We start from the raw sequence: 11,784 nt of genomic DNA, 5'->3' as shown, positions 1-11,784 counted from the left end.
CCTTGTTATAATATTTACAATATATTTAAAAACATATGCAATGTACTTTATTATATATTTTTATTTTACATTAAAACAAACATTGCTGAATTAATATAACATTATTATCTCCAGTAGGCAATGTTTAAAAACTCCATCAAGAGCATAATTTATAATTTACCAAAAAGAAAATAATTTTTTTCACCTTTATTTCCTGTCACCCTTTGCAACTCTCACTGAACTGACTGCAGTATGTATATCTGTGTGTGTTTTGGCCATAAAATTGTAAGCACATCACCATTTCCTCCTAATATTGACTTTCTTGAAACTATTAATATACACAACATTTCACTTGACTTCACTATTTTGATCATCAATGAGAGAAATATTCAGTTCTTTCCTAAACTCCTTGATGTCCCTCTCCCAATGTTTTTCATAGTAAATGCACATCAGGTTATTTGCATTATATCCCGTCTTGAGTGACCATGGCAAATACAACTCTGCATACTTCTTTCGCCACCTGTAAGTGAACAAAAACACCCACTTGATACATTTGCTTTCATTAATTTTGTAAATAACTGGCCTATTTTAGCTGTGCTAACTGAACAGGCCAAACTATTCCTTATGGTTAAATCTCTTAAGGTTTTGATTAATTTTCCAAACACTTTTGGATTATTTCGCCCTTAAAAGAAGATGGATTCCAACATTTCCTGTTTCATCGCATGAAGCATTATGTAAATATGCTTCACTTGTGTCAAACCTGATAGGCCCAAGCATGACCCAAATGACATGTATTTGTCCTAGTCCCCAACAGAAAGGTGCAAACACAATCACAAACCTGTGTTCAAATAGCTAGCTCTCAATACAACTACAAACACACACAAACACACAGATACATCTACCTAGATTTAAATGGGTTCAAACACACCAATGGGTTTACCTTGGTCCAAATCTGACAGGTCCAAACACAGCCCCAAGCACACACATTGGTAGGCCAGTCTGGAATGCCTCCACCCACTTCACTGCCACTTCGCCCAGCATGTTAGGCTTCATGCCACAGACTGTGTGCACCAAGTCATGGATCTGGCGATAACGCAACATCACATAAGCAAGTTCAACATCGTCTACAAAGGACACGGGGAGTCTTGCATCTGGACTGAAACCCTGAAATTTATTTTAAATAAAAATTGAATACTTCTTTTATTTTTCATATTTATTTAAAACAGGACATCTTTCTTAAGTCCTGGATTGACTTAATGGTTCTTACAATATCTTTTTGTGGGTGCAGACCATAATTAGAAAATTCACTTTGAAAGGAATGCCATGCGTCAAATACTTCTTAATATTATGCCATCAACCTGTATGGAAGGTATGATATGAATATTCCTAGGGTGGACATAATTTTAATAAAATGGCAAATTAAATAGATCTAATTTATGGAAAGCTATTTTTCTGGACTAAACCAAATAAACCCCCACTGATACCCTGGTGTTTTCTCTTACATTCGTTTTCAAAAAATTCCAGTAATGCTTTCCAAATGTGTTCTCTGGTAGATTCTCTAGGAATTGTAGGTCCACTGTCCGGGAGTTGATCACTGGTTTTTCTCTGAAATAGTCGAGAGCTACATTATATTTCAGTCATCATATCCGTACATAAGGGTTTCATGGTAAAAAGTCCACTTTTTCAGAAAAAGAACCCCCTTTGAGTTGGCTGACTACAGGCCTGCATATCACCTTTAAATGATCACACAAACAGTTGTTACCATTTAGTTATACATGTACTTATTTTCTGGAACCATCTGACTGCGAAATTCCTCCGACTCGGTCATTAACTAAACAATCAACTGGGTGACTTGTGCCCCTGTTCGTAGACTACTTTGCATTTTCTGTCTATGTGCACTTACTGTAAGATCTGTTTCCCCTCAGGGTGGTTTTGCATGTTTCTTCTGATCAACTGCAATGAAAAGTAACCAGTTGTCTCCCCAAATGTGGCTATCATATCTGTAAAGTTCAAGATCAATGATACAAGTTCTTAAAGCAAATGATCAGCATGCAGATATATTTGTGGTTATAACACTAACATTTTCTTGCGCATGTTAACAAGTCTGGCATTGATTTATATAGAAACCCCGCCTCTTGCTACATCCTGATCTTGTCTTTTAATTCAAATATGTACATGTACCATAATAAAGAAACTTATAATGTGTAAACAAAACTAAAGAAAATATCAAAAATGTTACGATCATTTTTAAATAATACAAGTCAACCAATGTTTTTTTATCTTCTTTTATCTACAGCTGATGGTAACCAAGATAATTTTTCATCAAAAATTCTCATTCTTACCATCCCTCCAAGGATTTGTTATTGCCATGACCCCTGAGCCTACAGCCAATAATGACTTCTGTAGTAGTGTAGTAGAAATGTGACCAGGATACAGCACATCATACTGGCTGCAGTACTGTGCAGAGAAATCTTTATCCGTCCTATCATCTGTGTCACTGTCTGAGGAGGAGGAGGAGGAATCAGAGGAAGAGGAGTTTGATGATGATGAATGAAAGGGTTCCTTCAGACCAGCTGTATAAGTCCTATTGCTATCTGTAAAGGCAGATTATCTGTGTAAATTTTCTGTCAGACACTTAACAGGATAAGAATTTACCTAAAACAATTTTTCAGGTTAGATAAGCAGTTTTTTTTTCAGTTTTACTATATATATATAACTGCACAGTTGAATTTCTTTTAAATCTACTAGTACATACATAAATATTTATCTATTTATCTATTGGGAAAAGTAATTCTCCATCCCAACTGTTAAGTCTTTTTTTTTAATTCAGTAATGTGGTGACTGATCAATGTCTCTTTCATTCAAATAAATTAGTTTGGACATTTACTTATTTCACCGTCTCCAGTACGGGTTCCTTAGGAATACTGCAGAAGTGCAAAACTGCTTTATTACAAGTATACTGTAGTAAATTATTATTTCAACCATAACTGAATATCCATGGCCATCTTGTATGACGGGTTTACTAGTACTATTTTCCAGCATAACAGCATAAAACTCATTAAGCAACGCATGGCAAATAATCAAACATGATATGCTTCATGACATGTCAAATCACGTACTGTACACAAACTCGCCCACACAATTTTTCACCAATGTCAAATGACAACTTTCATCAAGGACAACAAAATTGAACTGATGCACTGGTAATAGTCTGGTATCTATATGATATATCAGATTTCACCTTCGTTTTCTAAATGTGTGTAGCCTCTCCTTTGCTGAATAAGGTATGCAACAGATATATTCCTTTGCCTTGACAATATACATTTTCGACAAGTATTAAACAAGTATGCTGCCAGCGTTACGTTTCTCACGGGCGCTGACATCTTTGGTGACCTCTACATTGCGCATGTCATGTGGGACAGGAAGTTGCATGTGCAATGAGCTCACTGTTGACGATTAATGATGGAGTTTTCACCTTTTTGAGTACCAGAGCACAGAACTTTCGATCTAATCCGGTGGAAATATATTTTATGTATACAGGAGTATTTAAAGAACATACCAGGAAGATGACAACAAAATATTTTGGTAATTATGTAGTGAACATTGCTATTTTATCATCACGACTTTCATCGTTGCCAAAACGAAGATCCTTCTGTTTTACAGTTAGAAGACGATCAACATTTGATCCTGTCTTAAAGGAAACAAACTTTTGTTGTCGATCGGCGTCCATTTCAGCGCCTCAAAGAATATGTTGTTCTCCATTTTTGTCTTCAAACTCGAATTTTACACAACAAAATACAGGGTTGTTTTGCCAGAATAGATATTGGTGCTCTGGGAAAAACGACGTTGGCACTGGAGCACCTGATAAAAATGATGTAGATTCTGATGTCAGCTCAGATACACAGGATGAGGAATCTCTGGGACAAGTAAAGCCCAGACTGGCCATGGTATTTACATGTAAAGTGTGCAGCACTAGGGCTGCTAAGACATTCTCTAAACTTGCCTACGAGAAGGGGATTGTTATCATACGATGTCCCGGTTGTGAAAGTCTTCACTTAATTGCTGATAACCTGGGATGGTTTAAACACTTTGAGCACAGGTAAGACTTTTCATTTGGCATTGGAAATGATGCTAGTGTGTCTAGGACTTTCAAAACGGGATTCATGATAAAATGCCCTGAATGTACATGTACAAGGCTGCATTGCATACAGTGTACTAGTTGACAATATTGATGTGAAAATAGTTTCATTGGATCTTAGTTTAAATAGTCAGAAAGGTTTCATTTATGACAGTTGTGACCAAGTCTGTCAGAGTGAACAGACGAAACAGTCAACAGGTAAATCATATTTCAGGATCTATCATAAATCATAAAATGAAATCTTTCTGACTGACAATATTGATGTTTGTCTTGCTTTTAAAATGTCCGTTGTGCTTTATGTTTCCAATTCAGTTTTTTTATCATTTATTTTCCTTCAGTAAATTTTCACTCAAATTTTTAAAAAATATGACATTAAAAATTATATGCTCCATAAAAGTTGATGCATACTCTTATTTTTTGTAGAAATGTTGAAGAGATGTTGGCAGCTCGAGGAGAGGAAGTAAAGAAAATGCTGGCCGATGAAAACATAAATCTAAGTGTTGAGGACATTGCAGGGAAGGAAAACCTAGAAAAAATTCAGGAATTGTTGCATTTAGAACAGCAAAGTGAGAAATCATGAAGACGATTTGTGGAGACATTGGCACGGCTTTTTAGTAGTGTGTCAGCCATTTCTAATCTGTATATTCTATTTGTCAGTTTTGATGGTTGTCTTGTCACATATGCCCAACTTATAATTGTTTTTTTTTTATTTATTTATTTGACCTGTGCCATCTACAGCTAACCCCTTTAGATTTGATAGTCATCCATTATGAACGCGTTTTGCATTTTGAGGCCAGGAAGAGAGAAAATTTAAGATGAAACATTCTTTAAATAATAAAGATTACATGTGTTAAATCATTGGTGTCCATATCTTTTTTTTAATCAACTACAATTATTTAAGTAATGTTTTTAACATTTTTTGTACTTTATTGCTTTTTCATGTAGAAATGAAAACGTATAACACTGTATGCATAAAAGTGTACAGTGACGTTTTCATAAATCTTATTCAAAGTTCTGATATTTACATCATACATCATACAATCTAGTTAGATTTAGAATTTACAACAGCAACTAAATATATCATGGTGAAGACGTTCCCAATAACATTTATATAGCACGTTTCTAAAATGTAAGATATTCATAATCATATCTGAACTTTTTTAACAATGAAATATATTTGGCAATGTCCAGTTGTTTCCTCTCTTTATTAAGTGAAAGTAACAAATACTTTGTCTGCCATTTGCAGCAGAATGGGACATTTCATACCAAATGACATTTAATACCAGTTTGCAACAAAATATATAAGATCACGTGTCTAGATTTTCTTGAAAGAATATATACATTAAATGAAAAGTGACTATCACACTTTTACATGGTTCTTCTAAGTTATTCACAAATTACCATCAATTCAATCAAAAATAGTTTTATATATATATATATATATATATATATATATATATATATATATATATATGCAGACTATCCATGTAGAGGAAATAACCCAAGATAATTCAAATTGCCATGACTTCGGGTAAAATCAATTGAGATTTTGCAGAATTCAGTGAGTCAGGTATAATGGTAGACTAGGGAGTGCAGTGCAATAACAAACAAATATTAAAGCTGACAATTTATCCCCCAATATTTTTCTGGCTGTCTATTCACAAGTTCCAGCAAAATTAGCCACCATGTTTTGCATCTCACATTTGTGTTTTTTTTCTAAGACAAAATTCCCAGCTAACCAAGTTTCATCCTTATTGTTGAAAAGTTAGCCCCAACGTGTGCAGACTTTCATCAGTGCTTAAGACCTAATTTTAGTCCATCTCAGTTGATTTCCATTCCGGAATGCTCAAATGTTTTTTAATGGTATGGTTCAAGAACATCAGTTGTTCTTTCCGATTCTTTTCTCCATATTAGTGACAAAATGATAAAAAGAAACTTAATTTCTCTACCACATGATCAGTTAAACAGCCAACTTATAAACCATGCTTCTAACTAGTCTCAATCACTGTAACAGAGAGGCATTACTCATAAGGTAATCAGTGAGTTTACTTTAAAAGTCCATTCCTCCATTTAAGCAGCCAATCTCAGCTCACAGGTTGGCACGTGAAAAAACACTGAAAATTACTCTGTAAATAAGTGTTCATGGTAAATTAGAGTTCAAACAGATAATATGTGACCACATGACCAACATGAATGTCACTGTACCTTAACTTTTGCATAACTGAAACCTACTGTGAAACTACCAGGCTATAATTCAGCAGAGAACTATCTGCTAGCAAAATTGCTTTGTTTTGCATTAAGGACTTTTTCGTTTTATGTACATAATGCTTCAGGAGAAGTTCAAAGCTTTGTCATAATGTAAGAAGTCAAAAGTGTCAACACAATCTATCATCTCTTTTTGTTTTGCACTGCCTCCTTCCTTGCTGCATCCTGTAATAGCTGAGTATCGCACTCGTCTGCTGGGAGCTGTACGTAACGCACCACAGAACCTCTGATGAAACAGTTCTTCACAGACAACTACAATAAAAAAAGCATAATATCCAGTGTTATTTTGATAAAGGAATACTAAACAATTGCTGTAAGCAATGTCATACACTTTCGTCATTATCAATAATATTCTGGGGTAGCACATAATATTATTAATATTCCTATAAAAAGAAGAGTTTCAAAAGAAGAAAATATGTATTGTTGTTATTGATTTAGGCAAATATAAGGAACTGCAAATTGTGTATTATTTCTTTTATAAATTGTAAATTCTTACATTCAGCAGTGAATGCCCAAGTCAGTGCTGCTGTCAGACTTACCATGTGTGGGTACTTGTCTGGATCTGTGACACTGATCTCTGTCAATTTGATGTTTAAGAACTGATCTACAGAATGCAATGTGCCACAGACACTGAAATTATAAAAAAAATTTAAACTTTTTTTTCTAATTCTTTTATATCAATAATTATTCTATACTAATATTGGCAACCAAACTACATGTATGTTTCTAATTAATTAATTTAAAAATGAAATTTAAAAATAAAAGTGAACCACAAAGAAAAACAACAACTGAGTAGTGCACAATCAAATTCTACACTGATTTTGTGCATGCTCACTTCTTCTATCTCTCACATAAGAACGGAACTGAGTATGACGAAATAAAATTACAACTTGAGCCATAATTTTTTAAAGATTTTTTCAACATACCTGAGATCATTCTTCAGTTCAACCACCACGTCCTTACCCACCAACGATTTAAAGAATGAGTAGAAAAGCTGAAAATTGAAAACAGAAAATGTAAACTGCATATATCCAAAATGCAAAAATGAAAATAACAGGTGTTCCTTTCACTTACTCCAAGACAGACTTTTCTGTCAATTGACCTGGTACATTTACACATCAGATTGTTAATTTGCATTGGAAGATCCAAATGGCTCATTAAGTAGAGGGGGGGGGTTCCTAAAATGATCAGACAAATGCAAAAAGAGTTTTACAACAAAAATTCTAGCTGGGTGTCAGTAACAGCATTGTCGCCTTTGATGATGCATTATTTTAACAAATACTGACAATGACATACTCACACATGACAGTTCACACAGCTTCACTATCATGTGCACAATAATTTACATTTGCAGTAGAGGAAAAACAAATTACCTGTGACTAAATAAAAATATAAGAGATATTTAACTTTCTTAGGTTAAGCACACGTCAGTTAATCACACATCACTACGAACAAAACGCTGAATTACAAAATGTAAACAAATAGTAATCTCTAAAACACGTTTCTCACCATTTTTGCATTTGCCGAAAAGGAAGTGCGCAGATAATTGCGCACAAAGTGAACGTGATCTCGCATGTTTTGTACTTGTGTTTTAAATGTTTATCTGGCGCTTGGGCGGTAGTTATTTTCCTGAGTGTATCTGTATCTACTATTGATTCAATCCTCATATACATTCTGCAATAAAAAATACGACGGCTTGCAAATTCTATTAGATCTATATTAAGCACGTGACCCACTCTGCGAGATTTCAGAATCCATCTTGGAAAGTGTGAGTCTGCAGAAACCGGCTCGATATTTGCACATATTCAGAATTCAGTTCATTAACCTGGAAGACAATGCAGATGGATCCAGGACTACATAAAGGGGAAGGATATCAGTATGGCCCAAACCCTAAACAGCACTACTTTAGTCCATATTCCATGAATGGAGGGTGAGACTTCACTTAATTTGCTTCATTGTCGTTACTGTTACTGTCAGTGTCAAGACATCAAATTGATAAAACGCTAGTGAATATTGATATAATTATTATTTCCCTTTTTCTGTTTAAGTTATGCACAGGTTCTTTGGACATATATCTATTTAATTTTTGTAAGTAGATCTAATGGTGGAGTGCGAACACTGAACATAGGGTACTCATTTTTGTCATTTTGTCCCTTTTTGAATAATCCTTTGTAAGGAAAAATAAAATTGTAAAAGTCATACTAAATTCTCAACATTTCACTAGAGAAACATACTCCAGACACAAGTTAACACAGGAAAGGGCCATTTGCCAGAAAGCAGGATATTACTTAAGCACGATATTGTAAGCTGGGTAGTTAATATTATTCATCCAACTTAACAAGTCTTTAATGACTTGTTTATAAATAGTCCATCATGTTGGACACTCAAGAAGAGATGCATCTAGTGGCACTCTTATTTACAGTCTCTAATATGTGCTATTTGTGATAAAGCATCCATATCTCAGGTCTTACCTTTTGAAGTCACACACAAAGCCAACATCAACAGAGCTGTGATAAAAATTAGATCCTCTGTTTTGTCTTCCAGTTATGTCAAGTGACATAACTGGAAGTGCTGTAAATTATACACTCCACTAAAGACAGCCATGAATGGACTTCTGAATGCAGGCAGTTGATCAAATAATTCTGCAACATATTTTCCCAGTAGGGAAGACTCTATAAGGTCGTGAAATGTGTACATGTACAATTGAAATTGCCCAACCCATGATGTGATTATTTGAGCATTTGCTTCCAATCCCTGGTGTTCTGCTTGTATTTAAAAGTATGTTGATAGTGGTGTTTAAAACTTTGGTGGAAGCACTAGCTGGCAGTCATTTTACATCAATGTTATTTATCATTAGGACTGTATTGGCAATTGCTGGTGAAGATTTTGCTGTGGTTGCATCAGACACAAGACTTAGTGAAGGATTTTCCATTCACACAAGAGACTCACCAAAAACATATCAGCTGTAAGTTTGTAATTTGTTGTCGTTTTTTTTTTTTTTTTTTTTTTTTTTTTTTTTTTTTTTTTTGGGGGGGGGGGTACAACTGTATATCTGGGATTTTTTTTTTAACAACTGACAAGTAAAAGTTTTATATGGTTATAAATTTATGTTTTTATTTATTTCTAGTACCGCCATTGCTTCATTTGCTTTTACTCTTGAACTATAAAAAGTAAAATCATGTTTACTAGATGTTTTCATCTTTTTTTATAGAAATTGGTTATATTGTTATTCTCAATACTGCTGATTATTTACAGAACAAACAGCACCGTGCTTGGTTGTACTGGTTTCCATGGTGATGTTCTCACAGTGACCAAGTTGTTAGAGGCTAGGTTAAAAGTAAGCTATTTAAATGTCACCCTTATAAATGTGTTTTCATAAACCACAAGTGATTTTAGATATTTGGAAGTTCAATACCTCATTGGTTACTGCAAACCCAAAAGTTATCACCAGCTTAGGGTTGCTTGCTGTGTGTGAAATACTGTGTATCTCACAAAGTTTTGACCATCAGTGTTTATTCTTTAATTGGTACACAATAAACAGTAAAGTTATATATGCATTTTTGAAATAATTATAATTTTAGCAATTTTTACCCATTGATAAATCGCTTCATGGCTTACTCTTTTTAACAGCTGTTTTCTACAGGTTAAGATGTACATCAGTTGATCCATATGCATTTTATTTCTTGTTCATATATGTTTGTATGATATATGTCTGTCAATTTTTTTCCCAGAAGTTAAAAGAGAAAATTTATTTATAATGAACCTGCACAAGTATCATCTAAGGTTATGTTATAAGTCACAATGATACCAAAAATCAAACTGGCCTATTAATATTTGTTTCATAACCTGTTCATTCCAGATGTACAAAAATGAGCACAACAGACAAATGAGTACCTCTGCCATTGCTGCCATGCTCTCCACTGTCCTATATTACAGACGGTTCTTTCCTTACTATGTATATAATATAATTGGAGGATTAGATGATGAAGGTAATGTATATTGGATATTGTTCAAAGTTTCCTATGGCCAGAACATATATTTTACTGTTTGATATAAACCAAACTTGTAAGGGACAGGGGTTTATTGTATTTAGAGGAATAGTGTAAAAATAGTGCACTGCTGTTTTGAATTGCTCTTGTAAGGTCTTTCCTTCATATCCCCCAAACCTCTCCTCCACACATACAGTACACTGCTGAAGAGTCAAAAGATTTTGCCCACATTTATCACCATCGAGGGAAAGGAGAGGAGGTTTTTAATTGTTACTAGATCTAATACCTATGAAAATCAAGGTACTTTTCAGCAAGTTATGACAAAGTTAAGTTTTAGATTCATTTTTAGTTCAGGACATTGGTTCAAAGAGTATTTATGTATTTATTTATTCATTGTTTGTGTCTCTTCAAATTTGCATTTCTTATTTATTTGTACATAGGTATGGTAGATGGGTAATTGTCATGCTTCCATATGTATATTAATTTGTGGTATAATTTTGAAAAGGAGGGTCAAGGCATATTAAGTTAGTTATTCTCATAAACAAATACATCCTCTCTTTATTCTCTAGGCAAAGGCGCTGTGTACAGTTTTGACCCTATAGGATCTTACGAGAGAGAAGCCTATAGAGCAGGAGGAACTGCTAGTTCTATGTTGCAGCCACTCCTAGATAACCAGGTAAAACAGATGATGTTATTGAAACTTTACATTTTTTTATTAACTTTTTAAAAGTACTTGTCACGTGTTTGCACACCAACAACTTTTTATGTGTTTGTGTGGTAAGACATTCTGCTCTTGATATTGTAGTAAGAGTCAATTTTGTAAAATTATAGATCTAGATCTATATACTCATAAGCAAACCCCCTAATCTTTCAGATTGGCTTCAAGAATCAGGAAGGTGTCACTAAAGTCCCCCTGAGCAAAGAGAAGGCTGTATTTCTGGTGAAAGATGTGTTTATCTCAGCCGCCGAACGCGACATTTACACTGGGGATAACATCATGATACATGTCACAACTAAAGATGGCACAGAAACTGAAGTTTTCCCTCTCAGACGAGATTAACAAACTCAGTGCATTAGGGTTATCACATGGATGTTATTTTCCTTGACAGAGAATGGGACCTGTTTTCTTTTCTATAAATGGCAGAAAGACTGGACTTGCCCTCATCAAGACAGCAGAGAGTCGTTTACTCAGTTATCTTTAGAATGGGAGATTTCCCCTACTGTTCATGGTTGACTGGGAACCTGGGATGAACTTCTCATTTGATTGTTCAGTAACTTAGAGAAAAAATTGTGGAAGTAAAGCAGACAGTATCAAAGTGAGAAACCGATTTAAAAAGCTTTAAAGACGTGCTGTTCACTTAAGTGATGAAATTGTACATTTTGTAACATTCAATAAATATGAATCTAGTAAAA

The 11,784-nt window shown here is 34.3% G+C and overlaps 4 protein-coding genes across 5 annotated transcripts; 2 read left to right on the top strand and 2 right to left on the bottom strand.

Moving 5' to 3' along the window:
* Positions 1-43: 43 nt before the first annotated feature.
* On the bottom strand, positions 44-3,387 carry LOC106178601 (ubiquinone biosynthesis protein COQ4 homolog, mitochondrial). The gene is made up of 6 exons (XM_013561854.2): positions 3,221-3,387; positions 2,322-2,573; positions 1,883-1,979; positions 1,482-1,584; positions 920-1,143; positions 44-499 (listed from the first exon to the last, which is right to left on the bottom strand). Exons 1-6 carry the CDS (start codon positions 3,360-3,362, stop codon positions 328-330), a joined length of 990 nt encoding a protein of 329 aa, XP_013417308.2. The 5' UTR covers positions 3,363-3,387; the 3' UTR covers positions 44-327.
* Positions 3,388-3,756: 369 nt separating this feature from the next.
* On the top strand, positions 3,757-4,972 carry LOC106178602 (DNL-type zinc finger protein). Its single transcript, XM_013561856.2, has 2 exons — positions 3,757-4,078; positions 4,541-4,972. Exons 1-2 carry the CDS (start codon positions 3,924-3,926, stop codon positions 4,695-4,697), a joined length of 312 nt encoding a protein of 103 aa, XP_013417310.2. The 5' UTR covers positions 3,757-3,923; the 3' UTR covers positions 4,698-4,972.
* A 331-nt stretch (positions 4,973-5,303) lies between these two features.
* On the bottom strand, positions 5,304-8,060 carry LOC106178604 (U6 snRNA-associated Sm-like protein LSm2). Of its 2 annotated transcripts, none has more exons than XM_013561858.3 (4): positions 7,892-8,060; positions 7,309-7,376; positions 6,922-7,012; positions 5,304-6,634 (listed from the first exon to the last, which is right to left on the bottom strand). In XM_013561858.3, exons 1-4 carry the CDS (start codon positions 7,955-7,957, stop codon positions 6,506-6,508), a joined length of 354 nt encoding a protein of 117 aa, XP_013417312.1. In that variant the 5' UTR covers positions 7,958-8,060; the 3' UTR covers positions 5,304-6,505. The 2 variants fall into 2 exon arrangements, with proteins under 2 accessions (XP_013417312.1, XP_086864156.1); XM_087008030.1 differs by lacking the exon at positions 7,892-8,060 and adding an exon at positions 7,683-7,727.
* Positions 8,061-8,140: 80 nt separating this feature from the next.
* LOC106178603 (proteasome subunit beta type-1-B-like) lies at positions 8,141-11,784 on the top strand. Its single transcript, XM_013561857.2, has 6 exons — positions 8,141-8,312; positions 9,240-9,347; positions 9,638-9,719; positions 10,242-10,371; positions 10,941-11,047; positions 11,246-11,784. The coding sequence occupies exons 1-6, from the start codon at positions 8,218-8,220 to the stop codon at positions 11,429-11,431; spliced, it is 708 nt and encodes a 235-aa protein (XP_013417311.1). The 5' UTR covers positions 8,141-8,217; the 3' UTR covers positions 11,432-11,784.

This window comes from Lingula anatina, chromosome 3 (genome assembly GCF_051362555.1).
Source record: "Lingula anatina isolate TDL-2025a chromosome 3, LinAna3.0, whole genome shotgun sequence".
NCBI classification, from domain to species: Eukaryota; Metazoa; Brachiopoda; class Lingulata; order Lingulida; family Lingulidae; genus Lingula; species Lingula anatina.
The sequence above is the reverse complement of the archived record's forward strand: the minus strand, read 5'-3'. Positions and strand labels throughout refer to the sequence as shown.